This window comes from Stegostoma tigrinum, chromosome 7 (assembly GCF_030684315.1).
Source record: "Stegostoma tigrinum isolate sSteTig4 chromosome 7, sSteTig4.hap1, whole genome shotgun sequence".
In the NCBI taxonomy this organism is placed as follows: Eukaryota; Metazoa; Chordata; class Chondrichthyes; order Orectolobiformes; family Stegostomatidae; genus Stegostoma; species Stegostoma tigrinum.
The window spans coordinates 50,574,020-50,597,348 of record NC_081360.1 but is presented as its reverse complement, the minus strand read 5'-3'; the positions used below and the strand labels follow the sequence as shown (position 1 = coordinate 50,597,348).

General features: G+C 39.9%; 2 protein-coding genes across 12 annotated transcripts in view; one reads left to right on the top strand and one right to left on the bottom strand.

Moving 5' to 3' along the window:
- ubr3 (ubiquitin protein ligase E3 component n-recognin 3) overlaps window positions 1-2,555 on the bottom strand; it is a 311,396-nt gene extending 308,841 nt beyond the window's left edge. For all 4 annotated transcript variants that reach the window (XM_048535342.2, XM_048535343.2, XM_048535344.2 and 1 more), the window contains exon 1: window positions 2,062-2,555. In XM_048535342.2, the coding sequence (XP_048391299.1) occupies window positions 2,062-2,489 (428 nt within the window). In that variant the 5' untranslated portion in view covers window positions 2,490-2,555. The remainder of the gene's footprint in view (window positions 1-2,061) is intronic.
- Window positions 2,132-23,329, top strand: part of mettl5 (methyltransferase 5, N6-adenosine) — a 55,622-nt gene continuing 34,424 nt past the window's right edge. For 2 of the 8 annotated variants that reach the window (XM_059647261.1, XM_059647257.1), the window contains exons 1-7: window positions 8,587-8,887; window positions 9,009-9,334; window positions 12,746-12,860; window positions 16,517-16,698; window positions 18,685-18,767; window positions 20,216-20,267; window positions 21,254-21,303. In XM_059647261.1, coding sequence (XP_059503244.1) covers window positions 9,226-9,334; window positions 12,746-12,860; window positions 16,517-16,698; window positions 18,685-18,767; window positions 20,216-20,267; window positions 21,254-21,303 — 591 coding nt within the window. In that variant the 5' untranslated portion in view covers window positions 8,587-8,887; window positions 9,009-9,225. Of the gene's footprint in view, window positions 3,029-8,586; window positions 8,888-9,008; window positions 9,335-12,745; window positions 12,861-16,516; window positions 16,699-18,684; window positions 18,768-20,215; window positions 20,268-21,253; window positions 21,304-23,329 lie in introns of those variants that run through there. The other 6 variants (XM_059647260.1, XM_059647259.1, XM_059647258.1 and 3 more) reach the window with 6 other exon arrangements.

Here is a 23,329-nt window from a genome sequence, read left to right as displayed (position 1 = left end):
CAGAAAGTAAGTCAAGTAGGACAAAATACATCATTCAGAGGCTGCCAGGCACTACAAGGATCAGTGATGGAGCCTCAGCTACGTAGGGACCAAATGTTATATTTACAAACTTGCAGATGACACAAGGTGCAAAGAGGCTTCAAGGGAGAGGTTGAATGAGTTGCCAAAACCATGGCAGATGAAATAAAGTATGGATAAATGTAAGGTTATCCCACAGATTGGAAGAAGAGGTGTAAGGTATTTAACAAAATGGGGAGAGATTGGGAATTGATGATGTCTTATGAGGCCAGGATTTCATCAGTCACAAGTCACTGAAAGCTAACTTGCAGGTGCAGCAAACAATTAAGAAGATGTATGACACACTGGCCTTTATCATAAAAGGATTAGATTACAGGAATAAAGTGTTTTGCTTCATTTCTGTAGGCTCTTGTTGAAACTTCACCTGCAGTTTTGTTGTGCAAGGTTTCTTAAAGGAAGCATATACTTGCCATAAAGGGGCTCCAGATGTTCACCAGAATAATCCATGGGACAGCAGGATTATTCTTCAAGGAGACTGAGCACTTAAGTTCAGAGAAATGTGAAGTGATTTAATTGAAATTCATAAAATTCTTACAGGCTTAGACAAGGTAGTTGCAAAAAGGATTCTTCCCCTGAAAGGGTGGGCAGTGTTGTCGAGTCGAGAACCCAGGACAAGCCATTTAGGACTAAGGTGGCCAGGAATTGCTTCACTCACACAGTAAATCTTTGGAATTCGATACCCCAAAGACTGTGAAAGCTCAGTCACTGAGTATTTTCAAGCCAGAGATTAATCAACTTTTGAATACTAATGACATCAAAGGATATGGGCAGAGTGTGCGATGGGAAACCATGACCTAGATAGAGGGAACAGACTCAAAAGGCTAATTGCTACCCTAGTGCTCCGGAAACAGGAAATGGCCTACAGATCAGGCAGCACGCGTGAAAAGGTCAATGTTTCAGGTCAATTCCAAAAAAAGTCAGAAACCTTAAAGAACATCACTTTATGAACAAATTACAGCAGATGCTGGCATCTGTACTGAGAACAAAAAAATGCCGGAGATCACCGCAGGTCAGGCAGCATCCATTGAGAGAAACCAAGCTAACGTTTCGACTCTAGATGACTCTTCAGAGCTGACGTGAGGCGTGAAGTGGGCAGTATTTATGCAACACAGTGGGAGAATGGGGGAAGAAAGGATATTGAATCACTTAAGTTGAACCATTAACATTCTTTCTGCTCGGTGATCTCCAGCATTTTTGTTTTTAGTAAAGAACAATCATTTCGCTATCTACAAATGCGGCCGAACTTGACAACTGTATATACCAATAAAATGTTAACTTCCCCGTACTGTTATTTTCCGGATTTGTTTCACGACAAGAAGGAATCAATACTGTTAGTTGTTTTAAAAAAAAATGTGCTTAGGCAACAAATGTGTATGGGCATCGTTCATACACTTATACGGTATCATAAGCGAGGAAATTAAAGCTTTATGTAGTCAATACCTAAAACGTCTCGGACACACGATATTTACTATCGTGACAGGAGCGCGTCCGTAATTTAGTGTCATTTAGTGACACGTCAAACGCAAAGCTCTAAAGCTTCCAAACTTGCAGCAGGTTTTCACAAGCAAACTTTTTCTTTAAGAAAAGGAGTAATTCCACTTTTTAAAAGAGTTAGCAAGTGTATTTTATATCTTTTTACACATTTATATTGTAACCTTTGTCAGTACAACTTTCCTGGCTTTTATAAAATACGGGTAAAGAAACATTCTGAAACCTCTCGATAGCACTAGTAAAGACTCAGTCTACACACAGATCCTCCGTGTTGGCAGAGGAACGCATAAAGTTTACAAACAAGTGTTAATTTTGCTGTTGTTGGCCTAAGGTCAACATCAACAAATACCCGGTGAATTTAAACTATTATAATGCTTTTAAAATAAATAAAGTTTACAAAAAAAAGGGGGCTGTCTCTGATCCAGACTTTATTAGGAGAGGTGTCCGGGTCGGACACAGGCGCAGAGTCCGTTTTAGGCTCTCGTCACTCACCCACTTTCCCGCATCACACTGCTGTCCCCGCAATCACAGGCCCCGCCCGCCTGACTCCGAAACATGTTGAAATCGTGACCCGTGTGTTCTCCGGCGTTGAAGCACTCGGCGCACAGGGACATACACGGTGAGATCCCGCACGTCCTGCAGCGGTAGGCCACGAAGTTGGCTGTCCACACCAAGCCGCACAGAGTCGCGTTGTCATAGCCGCGCACCATTTTACAGAAATCATCGAAGCTCTCGCCGCCGGCCATCAGGCACTTGCACCACTCGATCACCTCGGCCTCGTCCACCGCTCTCTCCGGGATCAGGACGCTATCCAGCAGCTCGCCAAGCAGCTGCACGCCCCTGCTGTCCTGCCGGCTGCACTCAGCCTTCAGCGAGGCGGCTGTGGTCCTCTTGTCCCGGCCCAACAGTGACGCCGCCATAGCGGCCCGCAGCCGGCCAGCCGAGCCTGCTTATTTATTTTGTTCTTGGAGCAGCCTGCCGACAACTCTCGTGAGAGTTCAGCTGCTGCCGGAAGCAGGCAGAACGTTCGTGCGCCTCTCCCCGGAAGTGCTCTCTACAACAGTTGATAATCCCGGGGAGGGTTGTTGTGGGGTTACTTACTAGCGTTTGTCTCCTGCCCCCTCATCTGACACACCGAGGAACGAAAACTCCCACAGCAGGAACGTCCGATTCCGTAAATTCAAGGGGGAAAAGGATGGGGCTGTGAACAAGTACCCGCGTTCAACTTCAATATTTTGCCCCGACACACACGACAAGCTGGAAATCTGAGTGAAATGGTGGAAATGCTGAAGCAGGTCTGCGGGAAGATAAAACAGGGTTAACGTTTCAAGTTTGACCTTTCGTCAGAACAGGACAAACTTGGGGATTTGGAACAAAGACAGAAGTTGCTGGAAAAGCTCAGCAGGTCAGACAGCATCTGTGAAGAAAAATCAGAGTCAACGTTACGCGTCCTTCTGAGGTAGAGTCACCGGAACCGAAACGTTAACTCCGATTTTTCTTCACAGATGCCGCTAGACCAGCTGAGCTTTTCCAGCAACTTCTGTTTTTGTTTCAGATTAAGAGCATCCGCAGTTTTTCTCTGTTTCTATGAAGTTGGAAATCTAACAGGTTTTAAGCAAGTAAAAGTTGGGCAGGGGTGGCGGTAGGGTGACCAACACAGACAATAAAAGGGTCGCTTCATTTGGCAACGCTAGCGGCGTGGAAGGACACGGTAGTCATTTATTCAACCGTTTTGTGCGATCCTCGCGCTTAACAATTTATGGCTGCATTACCAGAGAGTGCGTCACATTGAATAGTGAGTTATCTTAGGCAAAAATGTGATGCACCTTGAGGAGAGTTCCTATCTGGGAAATTGTACAAGAGGTCCCTCTCAATACGTATTTTACAGATACTTGCTTCGGCAGCTTCCCCCGCCCCCACCACAGTTCACACGCTGTTCCAAAAACGCTGCCAAGACCCCGTCAACCGCATAACTTTTCCCAACTCTGCCACCCATGTTCACCCATGTGGGAATATACCGTTACGTTTTTTTAAGAGTTAAAAAGGTAAAAAATTATATTTTAGAATGATTTTAAGGAAAATAAGTTTACAATGAAGTTCACAAGTTTACCAAGTTTATAATGCTTCAAGTTTGAGTGATTCACAAACCTTAAATGGAAATTAAGCATTTTCAATTTCAATTTATGTTAAAATAAAGCCTGGAAACAATCAAAGTGTGTAATGGACATGAACTGGGCCTTGGTGAGGAACGCCTGGAACACTGTGCTCAGTTTCGGTCTCCTTTTCTGAGGAAGGACGCTCTTGCTCTCGAGGGAGCGCAGCCAAGGCTGACCAAGCTGATTCCGGGCATGGCGTGGCTGATGTTATGAGGAGAGATTGACTTGATGATTTAGTAATTGTATTACTGAGAAAGTAAACAGGACCATGAGACATAGTAACCGAAGTAGGCTTTTTTAAGTTTTCGCTGGACTTTAGATTAATAGGGGGAGATCTCGTAGAGACCTATAAAGTTCTGACAGGACTAGATAGGGTAGATGCAGGGAGGATGTTCCCAATGATTGGTGTGTCAGGAACCAGGGATCACAGTCTGACGATTTGGGGCAGACCATTTAAGTCGGAGGTGAGATATTTCTTCGCCAAAAGAGTGGTGAGTCTGTGAAATTCATTACCGCCGGAAGTAGCTGATGCCAAAACATTGAATGTATTCAAGAGGCAGCCTGACATAACACTTGGGATGAATGGGATCAAAGGTTATGGGGAGAAAGCGAGATTAGGCTATTGAGGTGGACAATGATTGTGATGAGTGGCAGGGCAGACTCGAAGGACTGAATAGCCTATGCCTCATCTTCTATGTTTCTAGAAGATGGAAGAGGGATTTAAGTCATAAACATGTATGCTAGGAGGGGCACGTTAGTAATGGGCATGTGAAATACATAGGAAAACATGTTAGAAATGGATGTGAGAGATGTGAAGAGAATGTTTCATATTGTTAGGGAGACTAGCACTACTGGACCCAGTTTACGAATAAGATGTAAAAAAGAGGATGATGGAAAGAACTATTTTCACTTAGAGTGTCTGTAATGTGTAGATTTCTTCACTCCAAGAAACAGTGGAGGCTGGGTCATTGAATATATTCAAGGCTAAATTAAATATATTTTAAAAGGGAGTCAAGTTTATTGGGGGGAGGGTGGAACACAGACAATAAAGTGGAATTAAGGCCACAATGAGATCAGTCATGATTTTATGAATGATGAAACAAGATTAAAGGGCCAAATGGCTTACTCCTGCTCCTAAGTCTCACATTCATCTTAGTAATATTAACATCTTATTATATGATAATATAATATAATATTATATTATAACAATATGATTGGCAGCATACATATATATAAGAATTGCAGATAATATCATTGTTACACTCTCCCAACACACAATTCCATCATGCTTATCTACCACTTTAAATTGACCTTAATGTATTTACCTCCACTTCAGTTACATCTCATGAGTTTGACTGTTCTCTTCACAATTTAGAGTCATCAAGTCAGAGATATACAGCATGGAAACAGACCTTCAGTCCAACTTGTCTATGCCAACAAGATATCTTGTATAAATTTAGTCCCGTTTGCTTGCAGTTGGCCCATATTCCTCTAAACCTTTCCTATTCATATATTCATCCAAATGCCTTTTGAATGTTGTAATTTTACCAGCCTTCTTCACCTCTCACAGCAATTCATTCCATGCATGCCCCACCCCCGCATGAAAAAGTTGCCCTTAGGTCCCTTTTATATCTTTTCCCTCTCACCTTAAACCTATGCCCTCTGGTTTTGGACTCTCCCACCCCAGGGAAAAGACCTTGTCTATTTATCCTATCCATGCCCTTCATGATTTTATAAACCTCTAGAAGGTCACCCCTCAACCTTTGACGCTCCAGGGAATATAGCCCCAGCCTATTCAGCCTCTCCCTATAGCTCAAATCCTCCAATCCTGGCAACAGCCTCATAAATCTTTTCTGAAACCTTTCAAGTTCCTCAAAATCCTTTCTATTGGAAAGTGACCAACATTGCATGCAGTATTCCAAAATTGGCTGAACCAATGTCCTGTACAGCTACAACATGACCTCCCAGCTCATATACTCCGTGCACTGACTGATGAAGGTAAGCATACCAAACACCTTCATCACTATCCTATCCACCTGCGACTCCACTTTCAAGGAACTATGAACTGGATTGCAAGGTCTCTTTGTTCAGCAACACTCTCCAGGACCAATTTGTCACTCAATAATGTACTCCTTGTGTATGTCTGTTAATTAATAACCAGCAAATGATTTTTATTTAATTAACTATCTGATGTAAAAATACATATGTTTTGTAGATGGAAACTGTAATAGACTATTAGACAATAGTCACAGCTTTAACACTAATTTTGGTTTTGCTTTATTGATCGCAATACAAGTTCACTACAGATGGTTTCATTCTTGCTGAGCTTCTTTCACTTGTTAAAATTTATCTTGCTATTTTCTATGAGATATTTTTACATCTTTCATATTTCCAAATCTTATGGCTTTTTTTTCCCAGAGAGTATTTAGAAAAAAGTTACTTTGAAAGTTGTCTTTTTTTAAAAAAGTAGACTTTTAAAAAGACACCTGGATGAAATATGGATAAATACGTCAAACTGTTACTGTTTTCTATTGTAAAGTTGATGATAAATTATTTCTTATTTTACTGGACAATTAAATATAGTTTATGTCAAAGGGGCATTTTATTCTTTTCGCACTGAAATGGAGACAATAAAAATCTAGAATGTATACAGGGAGAAAGGATTTTTTAATTGGAATCATGCACAAGCAGCAGAAAGGGGAATCAGAAATATAAAGCAGATTGTCAAAACAGGAGTCAAATAAAAACAAAGTACTGGGGATGCGGATGGATATCTGAAATAAAAGCAGAAACAATTGGAACAACGTAATCTTCCAAAGAAGAATCAAAATGGTCTGAACTCTCTCTCCACGGATGCTACCAAACCAGCTGAGTAGACCAAGCAATTTTGGTTGTTATATCACCAGGTAACTGCTTCATCCAGTTAGGGAGATTGGAGAGAAATACAAGCCTAAAATACAATATCTGCATAGAGCTGCATCTTAATTATCAACAAATAGATTTTACGAAAATCCAGTACTCCTAGCCGGGAGTGCCAGTTGCAGCGAATGAAGAGCTAGTGTTTGCGTCAGTTAAACTTGCAATTTAAATCTCGATTAAAGAGTACGATTACATAGTATTCTGAAGTACAGAACGTGATATAGCAATGATTTTAGTTCCAATGTTATAGACACTATTATATCAATTAGTGTACAAAGCTCTGGGTACATTTAAATGTTTAGCAAACAAAACTTATCTTATCCCTGACAATGGGAACTGCAGATGCTGGAGAATCCAAGATAATAAAGTGTGAAGCTGGATGAACACAGCAGGCGAAGCAGCATCTCAGGAGCACAAAAACTGACATTTCGGGCCTAGACCCTTTATCAGATTGGGGGATGGGGTGAGGGGACTGGAATAAATAGGGAGAGGGGGGAGGCGGACCGAAGATGGAGAGAAAAGAAGATAGGTGGAGAGGAGAGTATAGGTAGGGAGGGGATAGGTCAGTCCAGGGAAGACGGACAGGTCAAGGAGGTCGGATGAGGTTAGTAGGTAGGAAATGGAGGTGCGGCTTGGGGTGGGAGGAAGAACAGGTTAGGGAGGCAGAGACAGGCTGGGCTGGTTTTGGGATGCAGTGGGGGAAGGGGAGATTTTGAAGCTGGTGAAGTCCACATTGATACCATTGGGCTGCAGGGTTCCCAAGCGGAATATGAGTTGCTGTTCCTGCAACCTTCGGGTGGCATCATTGTGGCACTGCAGGAGGCCCATGATGGACATGTCATCTAAAGAATGGGAGGGGGAGTTGAAATGGTTCGCGACTGGGAGGTGCAGTTGTTTATGGCGAACCGAGTGGAGGTGTTCTGCAAAGCGGTCCCCAAGCCTCCGCTTGGTTTCCCCAATGTAGAGGAAGCCACACCAGGTACAATGGATACAGTATACCACATTGGCAGATGTGCAGGTGAACCCCATCACCCAAGACATTTTTCCATCCCCACCTTGTCTGCTTTCCGGAGAGACCACTCTCTCCATGACTCCCTTGTTTGCTCTACACTGCCCTCCAACCCCACCACACCCAGCACTTGCCCCTGCAACCGCAGGAAGTGCTACACTTGCCCCCATGCCTCCTCCCTCACCCCACCCTTGTTTGCTTTCCGGAGAGACCACTCTCTCCGTGACTCCCTTGTTTGCTCCACACTGCCCTCCAACCCCACCACACCCGGCACCTGCCCCTGCAACCACAGGAAGGGTACACTTGCCCCCACACCTCCTCCCTCACCCCATCCCAGGCCCCAAGATGACTTTCCATATTAAGCAGAGGTTCACCTGCACATCTGCCAATGTGGTATACTGCATCCACTGTACCCGGTGTGGCTTCCTCTACATTGGGGAAACCAAGCGGAGGCTTGGGGACCGCTTTAGAGAACACCTCCGCTCGTTTCGCAATAAACAACTGCACCTCCCAGTTGCGAACCATTTCAACTCCCCCTCCCATTCTTTAGATGACATGTCCATCATGGGCCTCCTGCAGTGCCACAATGATGCCGCCCGAAGGTTGCAGGAGCAGCAACTCATATTCTGCTTGGGAACCCTGCAGCCTAATGGTATCAATGTGGACTTCACCAGCTTCAAAATCTCCCCTTCCCCCACCGCATCCCAAAACCAGCCCAGCCTGTCTCTGCCTCCCTAACCTGTTTTCCTCTCACCCAAGCCGCACCTCCATTTCCTACCTACTAACCTCATCCCACCTCCTTGACCTGTCCGTCTTCCCTGGACTGACCTATCCCCTCCCTACCTCCCCACCTATACTCTCCTCTCCACCTATCTTCTTTTCTCTCCATCTTCGGTCCGCCTCCCCCTCTCTCCCTATTTATTCCAGTTCCCTCTCCCTATCCCCCTCTCTGATGAAGGGTCTCGGCCCGAAACGTCAGCTTTTGTGCTCCTGAGATGCTGCTTGGCCTGCTGTGTTCATCCAGCTCCACACTTTATTCTTATCCCTATCGTCTCTCATTTTTAATTTTGAAGGAGACTGTAGTGTATTTCCGGGATAGAATTTTAATAGTTGCAGTCAGCTAGGTAACATTAACAGGGTATTTGCTGTCTGCTGCGGAACTCGGTGCTCAGTCACTTCGAAGGATGCCGTTGTCTGATTAACTGGTATGGTTAAAGAGGAGAAGCAGTTTCAGGTGGGAAACTTGATCCTGGGCGCTTTTTCTCCCGTTGCTGTGTTGCTATTTCAGATTCTTACTCTGTGTTTCCCTTTGTTCGCTCCTTATTTAAACGTCGCACTTTTCCTTTCTCCTTCAGGTGAAACTGCTAAATTAGCGCAGGCTTGACGTTTCAGCATTAGGAACTAAGAATCGGAAACCAAAACAACGTGACGGAGAAACTCAGCAGATCTGGCCAGCAGGTCTGCTAAGACAGAGTTAATGTTTTGAGTCCAATTACTCTTCTTCGGAACTGAAGAATTGGGCTGTGCTTGTAGTCGGAGTTTGGAGTTAGTTGCACACGGCCTGGAAAAACCATGAAAGCTCTCAAGCTGAAGGAATTGGAGAGTTTATTGCAGCAAGTAGATGTGTTTGAGCAGCCGAAGCTACTTCTAGAGCAATATCACACGAGCCCGCATATAGCAGGTATAACGATCAAACACTGATCAAAATTACATTTCCTTTAAAATATCAGAAGGTGCTGTCGGCATCACGCTGAGATGGTAATGAGAACTGAGAAAATGCTTAATGGATAGCTAACCTTTGAGAGAAACATCGAAACATGGCATGTTAATTCCCCGGCGCCTATTTTTGATTTGTTATAGCCTGTATTGCTGCATCTATTTAACATCCATAGTTTCTCCTAAGTAGTGAGTGACACTGACTACTCAACTCCCCTTAGCTCCAATGCTACTCTTGGGTTTCCTTTAATCTGTCTTTTTCACGAACTAAGCTTCTTTCCTCTGAACACCCACCCGCTTGTTCCATCCATTCTCAACAATATTTTGTATGTTATGTTTACAAGAGAAAAACATAACCTCAGAAATAATACAAGTCGTAGTTAGAGCAAAGAGCCGAATGTATAATGTCTATCGGTGTGGTAAAAACATTTTAAAAGATACATTTAATGAATGTCCGAAAACATTTCATAACCGATTTTCATTACCGTATTGTATTCTTTGTTGTAATATGGGCAAACCAGCTCATGAGCCAATGTCTTTATTGATACAGTTATGGTTCGAGAGAATGGTTAAAGAATGATTAAATGTGAAAAATAGATGTCGTGTGATTTTGGTCCCCTTAATGATCCCAGAACAAAGGACATTTTTGATCATAACATAAAATTTATTCACTAAGATTATAGTAGATCTTATTGTAGTCTCAACTTTGCTGTTTCTGTCCCACTTCCAAAAGTGTCAACTTATTTGTCTATCTAACTCCGCCTTGAATAAATCCAGAGACCAAGTCTCCTATGCTTTCTAGCATAATTCTACATAAATTGGTCACTGGGGGAGAAAAAGAATAATTTCTGTTTTAAAAGAGAGATATCATTTTTTTAAACTGCATCAGCTAGTGTTAGTCTGCTCTAAGACACATTATGACCATCTCAGATGATTGTTTGAAAAGCCAAATAATTTGCACTTTTTACTTTAATGGAACAAAGATTTGTATGGTAGAAGAGATAATGGGAACTGCAGATGCTGGAGAATCCAAGATAATAAAATGTGAAGATGGATGAACACAGCAGGCCAAGCAGCATCTCAGCACAAAAGCTGACGTTTCGGGCCTAGAGCTAGGCCCGAAACGTCAGCTTTTGTGCTCCTGAGATGCTGCTTGGCCTGCTGTGTTCATCCAGCTTCACATTTTATTATCAAAGATTTGTATGGTATTGGGTTAACGATCATCGATGGCATTGTTGTAGCTGACTCCTTCAGAAAATGAAATAAAGTAAAGGAGCATATCAGTTGCAGTAGCATTTTAACAAACAGAGGGCCCACAGCAGATGCTGAATTTTTTAAAATCTCATTTCTAAATTATTCAGATTTCTTTTAAAAGTAGATGCAGGGTTAATTTGGAATTTGTTGAGGAGCAGCGTGTCTACTAGCAGGTTTTCAATTAAACCGGTAACCAAGGAGCTGGAGTTTGACCAAGAACAGGCAAGTCGATTCTGTAGTCCACGTCTTGTTAATCTCTTGCTCAACTCAATTTGAATCCCCCCAGTCTAACTACCATTTTACTCAATCCAACAACAGCTTGGTCAGTGTTATAGTTGATATTCTTTGTGACTGTGCTAACTCTCTTCAATGCTCTGCTGTAATCTTTTGTCCACCTCTTGTCCTTGTAGTTTCATTGCCAACAATCTGAAAGCAGTCAGTGTTGGTAGACACCAGAGGTGACAGAGTAATGAACTATTCTAAACTCCCTCTTCTTCTTCATTAACCCTGAACATCATTTTCATGCAATCAGTTTTGATACACAAACTGACAACATCCTCTTGTGACACTGTAACTGCCTCTGCTGCCATGTCATCAAGTCAGTAGAAAGTTATAATCACTTGCATTCTACCAAAAACATAATTTTAAGCTCCCACTATTAACTCTGCTGTTTTGCTTCAAATAACAATAATTTTAAAACCCTGGATACTGCTCAGCTTAATGCTGAGATTTAAACTCCATGTTCTATAAATGATCTGAACCACGTTTCCAACTAACATAATCGCACATGTCAGTGCTTCTGCTATTGATACCTACATGTGTGCTTTTTTTTCACCTTGACACCTTCCTCTAATGGTCTCTTTGCTGGTATTCAATTCATTAACTCAAACTTTTTTTAAAATGCATTCATTTGGAAAAAAAAATTGGCATCTACTGGCTCTGCCAGTACTGTGTACAGCTTGCATTTGATTGATCTGCCAGCATATTGTGTAACATTTCATCAATTACTACATGATTTCTTTCCCTCAAACTACTGTTGAACAGACTATGGCAGTGTTATTACTACTCTAAGTTTATACACTTCCTTAAACTTAACTTTTGAAATTGTCCTCTGTTATCTGCTAGAAATTCCAATGGCATTCCAAGAGCCGTGCCAACTGTCTTTTCTATAACCTTATCGACTGTTTGTCGTTTGACCTTGTATTTATTACTGTATATAAGTTTAACCCAGTCATCACATTTACAAAATGTCAGCTAAATATTTTGATCCTTATCTCATAGTTTCAGGTCCATAGCCACCATTTCATCATTAAATTCCTTTCTAACATGTTTGTGACAGCTGAGTGCAGTTGTTTCTTCTGATATTTAGTCAGCATAACATATTGACATATGATTTTTTTCAACAGGAGTTTCATATTCTTTATCCACAACTCCAGCATGCTTCAACAGCATTTTTTTTGTGAAGAAGAGTGGAAAATTGTCGATGTAACTTCCAGATAATTCTCTTGTTAGCCAGAGTCAACTCCAGAGAAATTTTTTTTTAAACTTTTCTGCAAGAGGAATTAGCTTCCTCAATGATGTCCTCATCCAGTGTATTATAAATTTATGGCTTTACTAAAGCTAAATGTCTCATCATTTTCCAAATTCGGTACCATCTTTGCTATTTTTCATCAAAGACTTATTTAGCATTAACTGTGTGTCACTTGAGCTACATCAGTGCTGACGAAAGGACATATTTCAGCTATTTCACACAATAGGACTACACTTTATAAGACTAAAGCAGGTGGTGCTTTCAAATTCAACAAGGATCTGAATAGTTAGGTGACCATCTGATTCTCAACATGACCGAACATTTATAATCAAGGACAAGATAATTAACAACACTTAAGTCCACCATATTTTCAGAACAACTAGGTTAGGATCTCTGTTAGCATGCATCTTGCAGAGGCATAGTAGAATTGAAACATACAATTGCACTTATATTTTATAAAGCTAATGTGAAATTATAAAACTGGTAATTTGCGAAGGAACTCACTTTGATATATGCTACATTCAAATTTTTTTACTGTACTTAAAATGGTATCATTTCATAAAATGAATGTTAATTATCTTCTCATTTTAGCACATATGCTGTATACCATACACACAACATTCGATGACATTAAAAGTAAGTTGATTGCAGATCTGGGGTGTGGATGTGGAGTTCTAAGTATTGGAGCAGCCATGCTAGATGCGGGGTATGTGGATTGCAAATGCAGTCATCAATATTTACTTGTAAAATAAAAGTAGTAATTTACGTAACATGACAACGTCCCTTAAACCATTTGTGGTAATTATCATTATGCAGCTATTTTATTTAGCAAATTTGTTTGAATATAAAATATTGCAATTTTAAATATGGATATCAGTGTACCGGTATGTTTTCTAGTAAGGTTTGCTTGAATGACCTTTACCTCAATTTTTTTTGCAATTTAAAGTTAAATGCTATTACTTCAGCTTAGATTTAAAATAACTTACATTTCCTCACACTATCGCAAAGAACTTCACAACTAATTACTTCTGTTTGCAGTTGCTGATGTAGATAAATACAGCAGCCAATCTTTGGCACAGCAACATTCCATGAACAAGAAGTGAAATTAAATTAACTATCCCCCCCCACTCTTCTAAACTCCTGAGGAGAAACCCCCCACCCCCTGTCAAATCGCAGCTTTTCCTCAGTAAACGTCTCACTCAAATGTTGAATTTGAGTCTAGGAGCTGGGGATGTCATGTTGGGGTTGTACAGGATGTTGGTGAGGCCTGTCCTGGAGCACTGTGTCCTGTTCTGGTCGCCCTCCTAAGGGAAGGATAATGTGAAGCTGGAGAGGGTTCAAAAGAGATTGACCAGGATGTTGCTGGAATTGGAATGTCTAAGTGAGGAGGTGAGGCTGGACAAGCTGGGACTTTCCTCCACTGGACCATCGGAGGTTGAGATGTGACCTTACGAAGGTTTATAAAATTGTGAGGGGCACAAATACGGTCCATCTACAAAGGTTTTTTCCCTAGGATTGGGCGATTCAAAACTAGGAGGAGCACTTCTAAGGTGAGAGTTTAAAAGGTTTTAAGGACATGAGGGGCAACTTTTTTGTTTCAACAAAATGGTTCGTGTGTGGAATGAGTGGGTGTGGGGACATTCACAGTGTTTCAAAGGCATGTTGAATTAGTACTTGAATAAGAAATGTTTGCGGGGATATGGGCCAAGAACAGGCCGGTTGGGTTAGTTTAGTTTAGTTTATGTTCAGCATGGACTGGTTGGACCGAAGGGTCTGTTTCAATGCTGTATGACTCAATTCCAATTCCAAATTCCAAAAGCTGTTCGCTGAAGGATAGATTCGAATCTGTACTACCCACTTTGTAGAAGTATTTATTTAGAGATTACATGCATGCACTTCCTAACCCGACAATCATAATTTATTTGTCTTTTTCTAAGAACATAGATGAGCCCCCCCACCTCCGTTAGTGCCCATTTCATGCACACAATTGAAGATATTTAATGTACAGTTAATGTGAACAACCATTTTTTGGATTGACGTTGGCCAGCCATCAAAAAAATGTGCTACCTTTCCGATATTATAAGATCGTGGTCACAAAAACAGAACTCAATTTAATATTATTCTGCCCAAAAAATGTCAGTTCTGCAAATACAGCAATCCATTATCACTGCAATGTGCCAGAATAGATTGGATGCTGAAGACATTATGACTACTAAATAAAAATGCAACCTAATGATTAAAGCCCTTTAGAAGAATGGCTATACGGTGGACTGCATAGCCTCCTTCTATGCTACATCATTGTATGATTTAATCTGGTGGAAGTGACAAACCCAGAATTAATAGTATCCATTGACATTTCCCTTTAGCAGAAGATTGTTCTTTTTAAGATGTTAGCTGACATATTTTGTGATTAAACATTTTTACAGTAGTACTACTTCAAAGATTAGAGTAGTTTTATAACAGAAACAAGAATAGAAATTGCTGGCAAAGGCCAGCAGTTCTGGCAGCATCTGTGGAGAGAAACCAGAGTTAATGTCTTGGATTGAATGACCCTTGAGACCTGAGGAAGGGTCACTCAACCCAAAACGTGAACTTTGATTTCACTCCACAGATGCTGCCAGATCTGCTGCGCTTTTCCAGAAAATTCTATTTTTGTTTGATTTACAGCATCCACAGTTCTTTCAGCTTCCATTCAGTTTTAGAAAAGGCATGAATGAACAGTTTGAATCTGTTTTCTTGCTTTGTTTTATTTCTAACTTTTCCATGTCCAGTCGTCTGCATTTGTTTCATATTTCATGAAGGGTAAATCATGCCTGACAAACTTAATACAGGTCTTTGAGGAGGTAACAAATAGGATAAAGGAAAACCAGTTGATGTAATATATTTAGATTACAAAATTGGCTAATTAACATAGACTTCAGATAAGGGGGGCATTTTCAGAATGGCAACCTACGACTAGTGGAGTACCACAGGGGTAACTGCTGAGGCCTCAATTATTTACAATACAGATTGATGACTAGGATGAGAAAGATAAATATACTATTGCCATTCCTTCCCACCTATTTTTGTCATCTATGAGTGGTGAAGATAGCAGTTTGTAGAAAAATTGAGATTTTCTTGTGGTTGAACCGGTTGAGTTTACACTCATTGGAATTTAGAAGAATGAGAGGTGACCTTTTAGTAATGTCAGATTCTTAGGAGGCTTGACATGTTGTTTCCCATTGTGAGAGAGTTTTGCCCTAGAGGCCATAATCTGAGATTAAGGGACTGTCCACTTAAGGGGGAGCTCCTCCTGAGCATAGTGAATTTGTGGAATCCTTTACTAGAGAGAACCAGAGAAGGTGGTTCAACATATGAAGACAGATTTTTATTTTATTAATATGGAAATCAAAAGTTATGGGAAAAAAGCAAGAGTATGGATTTGAAAATTATAGGGACTTCTGCTATAATACGTTTCATTAATGCAAATTGGCTGTAATGCGATTGACGAATTGTGGATGCTATTTGGATATTGCAAACTTCCTGCTGTACAGGTATAGCGATTTTCTATAGCAGTTTCCCTATAACACAAGTTTTCATGGCGATTTTCTATAACTCGAGGTCATACAAGAATGCAACTATCGTATTATAGGAGAAATACCTGTATCAGATCAGCCATGATCTCATTGACTGGCTCAGCATACTCTGTGGGCAGAATGGCCGACTTCAGTTCTTATGCCTCACAGTCCTGTTTATTTTTTCAGTATTACAATTGGAATACTAAACTTGCATAAAAATTTAGAGAATTGCTCATCTAATGCTACATAACATGTTGTAATTTAGTTTATTTGACTAGAAACTGCAAACCCCAGCTTATCTGCTTTTGATCCCTTTTCTCCCCCAGCCAAATTAAAGCTGGTGTTTTCACTGTTGGTCCATTCTCCAGTACAGGTTCTTGATGATTTAGTAATTGTAATACTTAAAAAGCCTACTTTGGCTCCTATGTCTCATGGTCCTGTTTATTTTTTTAAGTATTACAATTACTAAATCATCAAGAACTGCTTTTCTAATGCTACATAACATGCCATAATTTAGCTTATTTGACTAGGAACTGCAAACCCCGACTTGTCTGCTTTTGATCCCTTTTCTCTCCCAGCCAGATTAAAGCGAGATGATTTATTCATTGTTAAGAAGCCATTCTTAGGCTGGTCACAAATCTGTAAATAATGTTAAAAATTTAAGATTGTACCAACAAACTCAACAGTGATAATTTTAATGTTAAGGACAAACCTGTACAAATTTATAATGTACTTAACCACAGCAACTAAGAATCAACACAAAAGAAACATTCCTGTCCAACTGAGTGATTTTCGTCTTTTGCAGATTATGCGTTGGATTTGATATTGATGAAGGAGCTCTCAACATATTTACCAGGAATGCAGAAGAACTTGAATTGGCCAATGTTGACATGGTTCAATGTGACATCTGTTCAATAATGACTGGCAAATTATCAAAGACATTTGACACAATAATTATGAATCCACCATTTGGAACAAAACACAAAGGTATATTGAATTTTCAGTTCATGTAGTGTGCTTAAAATATTTAAATACAATGTTGAGATTTTGTTTCTCCATAGTTTTGTGGTTAGAAATGTCTTCCAGTAGAAGTTTGTGTGTAGCAATGCATCCATCAAGCTGTTACCGTATTGTATTCTATATTTTTATTAGCATTAGACTTTGCCAACTCTTGTACTTCAGTATTTATGGAGAAATTTAGTTAACACCACTTGCATTTTGCATCATGATCTCAATTTTCATAAATTATGCAACCAGGTGTTAAAGTCTTTTCATGTTTCAGACAATCAAATTTAGTTAAATAGATAATACATATTAAACCGGAAGCAAAATGGTAGAAAAGAGGACTGAAAATATTTGCTACTCATAACCCACCAATGGTAAATTCCAGTCATGCACAGTATATGGTGACAATCTAAGCCGGAGCCTAGGTAGCATTGTAACATTTCACAATATTTTCACTGCTAGGATCTAGATTAAAATTCACTCAACTAAAAGGCAGATTGATAAACACATTTTACCTTTACATTTTTACAAATTTGGTTAATAAGCAGCTTAGTTTCAATTGTTTGTCACATTGTACACACTAATTGGCCACCACTGCAAGCCAGAACTATTTTGGGTAATTAATGTCCATTTTGATGGTCTTACTATACCCAAACACTTTAGACACTTCAATGCTTTGGAAAGCTGGTCTTAAAAAAACGTAGTGGCCAATTTGTTTACAGTGAAGTGCTATGATCTGCAATAAGACATCTTAAGATCTTTTTCTTGGTAATGTTGGTGTTGAGAATCAGAACTTCTCAGCTGTTTCTTGAACAGTACAACATATTTTTGTATCCACTATAATGATAGAAAGAGGCACAATCTCAAATCATCTCCAACAATTAGCACTCCCTAAATACTACACAAATGTATTTCATAATAAGCACATGCACAACGAAACCACAAAACTGCAACAAACGTTGTCTTAGATGGTAAGTCAAACAGAGACTCCATCTTCTGTCAGGTAAGTAAAAGATTTCATGCATCTATTCAAAACACTTCTCCCGCTGTCCTGACCAATACTTACTTTTAATCAAAGCCAGAAAAATAGATTGCATCACCCTGCTGTTTTTGGAAACTTGCTGTGCACGACTAGAAGCCATATTTGTCTATATAAAACTGAATGAAAAATAAATTAGTTAACTTTGAAGTGGTTTGAAATGTGTAAGATTCCTATATTAGTTTTTTTCTCATTCAATCAGGGAGTTATCTTGTAAAAACAGAGATACTGAGTACTCATTGGCTGACTGATCTTGGGAGAATCAAATCTAATGTTCTTCTCACCCAAAAGAATTTCCTTCGAAAGCACACAATTGAGAAGCAAAAATATATAAGAGGACAGTTGCAGTTTTGCAAATGCCATCCGACAGCTAATTCAGATTCATATCAAACATGGCTCACAGCTAAGATATATCCTGTGAGGAAGGATTCTAGGAAGGCGAGAAGCCAACGATGGTGACCTAGGGAAGTTTAGAAAAGCGTCAAACTGAATAACAACACAAATAGTGGTAAGCCATGTTATTGTGAGCAACAAAAGATAACCAAAAAAAAAGAGAAAAGAACCGGAGGGCAAACTTTCAAGTAATATCGTTTTGGATAGCAAGAGTGTCTTTAACTATATTTTGGAAAAAGAGAAGCCAATGTGAAGAAGGACCTCTTAGAGGATGAGGCTGGGAAATAATTTTGGGGAACCAAGAAATAGCCGAGGAGTTGAATAAATTCTTTGCATCTGTCTTCATAGTAGAAGACAATAATAGCATTCCAAAATTACTAAGTTATCAAAGCATATAATTTAGTTTCTTACTTGCTTAAATCAAAATTATTTAAGAATTACTCAATCCCATAAATTTTAGTCAAGTGATCTACAATCAAATATAGCCAAGATTCTCACTGAATAACAAAACATCTAATTTCTGTTTTCCTCAAAAGGTGTGGACATGACATTCCTCAAAATTGCTTTAGATATGGCTAGAACAGCTGTGTATTCTCTACACAAAACATCAACTAGAAATGTAAGTGAATGTAATTTGATTTTCTGCAACCAAATAACTACTTTGCAGATGGGTTTTAAATTGCTTGCATTGAAGAAAACATATTTCAAATCTTTGTGTTATAGCACGCAGAACATTTAACTTTTATAGCACCTGCACTAATGTGAAAGTGTCAACTTTCACACTAACCTAAAACTAGATTGGATCAATTATCTCAATTTAAGCTTCATTTACATTCTTCATGTTAAGTGCCAGAGAAATGTTACGCTTAATCGGACATTTCCAGAACTCAGTCCAGTAGACCTGTTGAGCATCCATTACAGAAATGATCCATTCATTCCAGTTTGTCTGTATCAGCATTTAAGCTCCGCAGTTAATTGTATTAGCATCATTTTCATGTATCTAATTAACTTTTCCTTAAAGGCACCTACTATTTAACTTATCTACTCCTTAGGGTAGCGTATTTTATATTCTTGGGGCTTTGGGTAAAGAATTTTATTCTGAATTCTCTACTGGGTCTATCACTGACCAATTTATATTCATGACCTCTACGTTTGGACCCTGCAAATGGAAACATTTTCCCTATGTCTACTTCATCAAACCCGTTGATTGTTCAAAGACCTCTCATCAGGTCATCCCTCTGCCATCCTTCACATGAGACCCAATTTTTCAACCTTTCCTGTTCTGTAAAATTAAAGTTTGCTAGCATCCTTGTGAATTTCCTCTCCATTGCCTCTATCTCCTTTTTATAATGTGGACTATGTGAGTGCTCGAAGTGTGATTTTTCATAAACCATTTGCTTTTCTGTCTTTAGTACTTCACCCAGTTAGCTCATCCAACAGTTATTTTTGATACTGAATTGGTGCAGCCTCATCAACCTAACTGGAGCATCAAAAATGTATTATCCTGCAAAACAAATGTCAGTCACTGTTCAGCAGTTGGCATTATAAACTCAGCATAAATTAATGATTGAACATCAGACTTTAGCTCTATCAAATTGTATAGTGCAGCATTTAGCTGTGAAATACATCAGAGTGACCTTGATATACTACGCAGATGTGATTAAAAGTAGCTATCTATAGCATCCGACAATAGAACTTCAGTCTCATCACAAATGTATATATACCAGAGGGAGAATTTTCATAAAATAGGTATCTGGTACTTTCACTGAAAAGTGCATATGATCATCCAGTGAGCCACATACATAATGCCCAACATGCCACTACCTTACTTGAGTAGGCACCTCAAATACAAATAATGGCCATTTAAAACAATCATCACAAATGGAGTTGTGACCTAGTGTAAATTCAATGCCTTCTAGAGAAAGACAAATTTGAACAACTTCAGCCTAAGGAAAACAATTCTAATAGCAAATGCTGTTAATTTAGAAGGCTAAAAGTCTATGAGAAATTTTGTACAAAGCATTTGGTTTCATTTGTACTTTTATAAAGTGTTCATTTCCTTTGTAGCATATTCAAAAGAAGGCTGAAGAATGGAAGATAAAGATGGAAGTAATTGCTGGTAAGAGATATTAGTTCACTTAAATTACAAGTTAATTTTCTTGTATTTGCAACATAAATCACTATGCGGATTTAAAGCCAATTTGTTCCTAAACTAATTTGCAAGGGAGCCTTGTACATTTTATAAAATACTTGATCGATAATTAGTCAGGCACTGTTGAGATTTGATTAGGGTCAAATCATATTTACCATTATACAGACAAGAAATCAGCTAAGTATTCATTTATGATTAAAATGTGAATTCAAGTAACAAAGAGAATGTTGAAAGTACTCGGCAAATCAAGCAGTAACTGTGGAGGGAAACAATTTTAATGTTTTAGTCCACTAGCTTTTTGCCAGAACCCAAAAAAAGGAGAAGTAAAGGAAAGAATAAAAAGGAAGGTCTGAGGATGGAAAGCAAGAATATTAAACAGCTAAAAAAATGGTCCAAATCCAAAGGTAGCAGTAATGGGAGAAGAAATGGATCAGTACATGTAAGAGGGAATAGCAGAATCATCAATGGCTAATATCTGTTAATAAAAATGCAGCACAGGTGACAATCTGAAATTGTTTAACTCTAGGAAGTTGTAAAATGCTGATTGACAACTCAATTATATAAACATCCTTAGTGTGTAGGAACACCACCAACCCCCAAGGAAATTCATGAGAGCATTATAAAACAATGAATAATGCACAGTCATAAAAGGAGATGTTTACTTAAAAGCAAGCTGCAAGAAACATCTTAAAGAAAAGGTCAATAGGCAGAAGCGGGAATTTCAAAGCTCAGGGTTGAGACAATTGAAGATACAGCTACCAAGTGTAGCGGTTATAATTGGAAAAGCAGAAGAGATTAGAATTCAAGCAATACAGATACTTTGGAAGGTTGTGGGACTGGAGGAAACATGAGCAACAAAATAGAGATGAAAACAGTAGAGGAATCTCCAGATATGTCCATGACCCTGTCAGGCACCAGATCAGATTTCTAAATTTACTTTTTCTTTTAAACAGAGCTGAGATATGACTTACCAGCATCATACAGATTTCACAAGAAGAAATCAGTAAGTTCGTTCGTGTTCCTAAATACATGTTGAATGAGTCACAATCTCTGATCTCAAATCAAGATTTGAGCATTAAGGAGATTTAATGAAATGTAAGGAAAGTTGATGCTTCATGAGGGAGTTTGTGAAGCAAATTCATCTTTGGTATTAAAAATTGCCAATTTTTATTCTAGAACCAATCAGAATCTGAAAGTGCTGCAAAGAGCAGATTTCTCTCAATTTCCAGCATCTGCATTATTCCAAAGAGGAGTCCTATTGGATTCAACTGTAACTTTCTTTAATTCACATGTGGGATGTTGACATCACAGGTTGGGCAGCGTTTTATTGCCTGTCCCTGGTTGCTGTTGAGAAAGTGGTGGAAAGGTGCTTCCTTGAACTGATACAGTCCATGTGCTGTAAGTAGACCGACAAGCCTCATGAGGGATGTAATTCCAGTATTTTGACCAGCAACAGTAGAGGAACAGCAATATAGTTCTAAGTCAGAAGGGTGAATCGCTTGGAGGTGGACTTATGGGTGGTGGTATTCCCAAGTATCTGCTGCCCTCATCTTTCTAGGTAGAAGTGTTCATGTGTTTGGAAGATGCAGTTTAAGGATCTTTGGTGATTTTCTATTGCGTTTTGTAGTGGACGTGTGCCAATCAAGCCAGCTGCTGTGTCCTGGTGTCAGGCTTTAACTGAAGCTTGAACAACAGTCATGCAGCCAAGTGGAAAGTATTCCATCACACTCCTAACTTATGCCTTATAGATAGAGGAGAGTTGCTTGGTGCAGTGTTCCAACCCTCTGATCTGCTCTTATAGCCAAAGTATTTATATGCTAAGTGCAGAGATAATGGGAACTGCAGATGCTGGAGAATCCAAGATAATAAAGTGTGAAGCTGGATGAACACAGCAGGCCAAGCAGCATCTCAGGAGCACAAAAGCTGACGTTTCGGGCCTAGACCCTAGATCAGAGAGGGGGTTCGGGGTGAGCGTTCTAGAATAAAGATGGAGAGAAAAGATGATAGGTGGAGAGGAGAGTACAAGAGAGTTGCAGTGGGAGAGAGATTCCCTGAGGTTGTTCCGGAGGGAGGAGGGTAACTTTTGTGCTCCTGAGATGCTGCTTGGTCTGCTGTGTTCATCCAGCTTCACACTTTATTATCTTGGATTCTCCAGCATCTGCAGTTCCCATTATCTCTGATACAATTTTAACCTCACTGCAAAGCCTCTTCCAGGGATGCCTAACCCGAAGAGGTTACCCTCCTCCCTCCGGACCAACCTCAGGGAATCTCTCTCTCCCACTGCAAGTCTCTTGTACTCTCCTCTCCACCTATCTTCTTTGCTCTCCATCTTTGGTCCGCCTCCCCCTCTCTCCCTATTTATTCCAGAACCCTCACCCCCATCCCCCTCTCTGATCTAGGGTCTAGGCCCGAAACGTCAGCTTTTGTGCTCCTGAGATGCTGCTTGGCCTGCTGTGTTCATCCAGCTTCACACTTTATTATCTTATATTGTAAGTGCAGTTGAGTTTCTAGTAACCCCCAGGGCATTGATAGTGGAGAAGTCAGTGACAGTAATGCCATTAGATAGGCTCTTGGTCATTGCCTGATATTTCTGTGGCACACATTAGTTGCCAAATGACAGCCCAAGCCTGGATGTTGACCAGGCCTTGTTGCATTTGAACATGGCCTGCTACAGTCAAGAGGAACTACAAAGCCTGACCTTCATGACACATGGAAGATCACTTCTGAAGCAGCTGAAGATGGTTGGGCTTTTGGGCTTAGGACACCACTCTGAAAAACTCCTGACTGACCTCCAACTATCATAACCATCTTCCTATGCGCTAGGTACGAGTCCAACTAGAGGAGAGAGTTGTCTCACCACACTAACTCCTAGTTGATTGATTCCAGTTGTGCTAGGGCTGCTTGACAGCATAATCACTCAAATGTGGCTTTGTTGTCACATGATTAAACTCTGGTTTAATGAGGTGTATTTTGTCCAGGTCATCTTTTTAAATGCAGAAACGTTTAAAGAGATAGAGAGCTATTTGCTC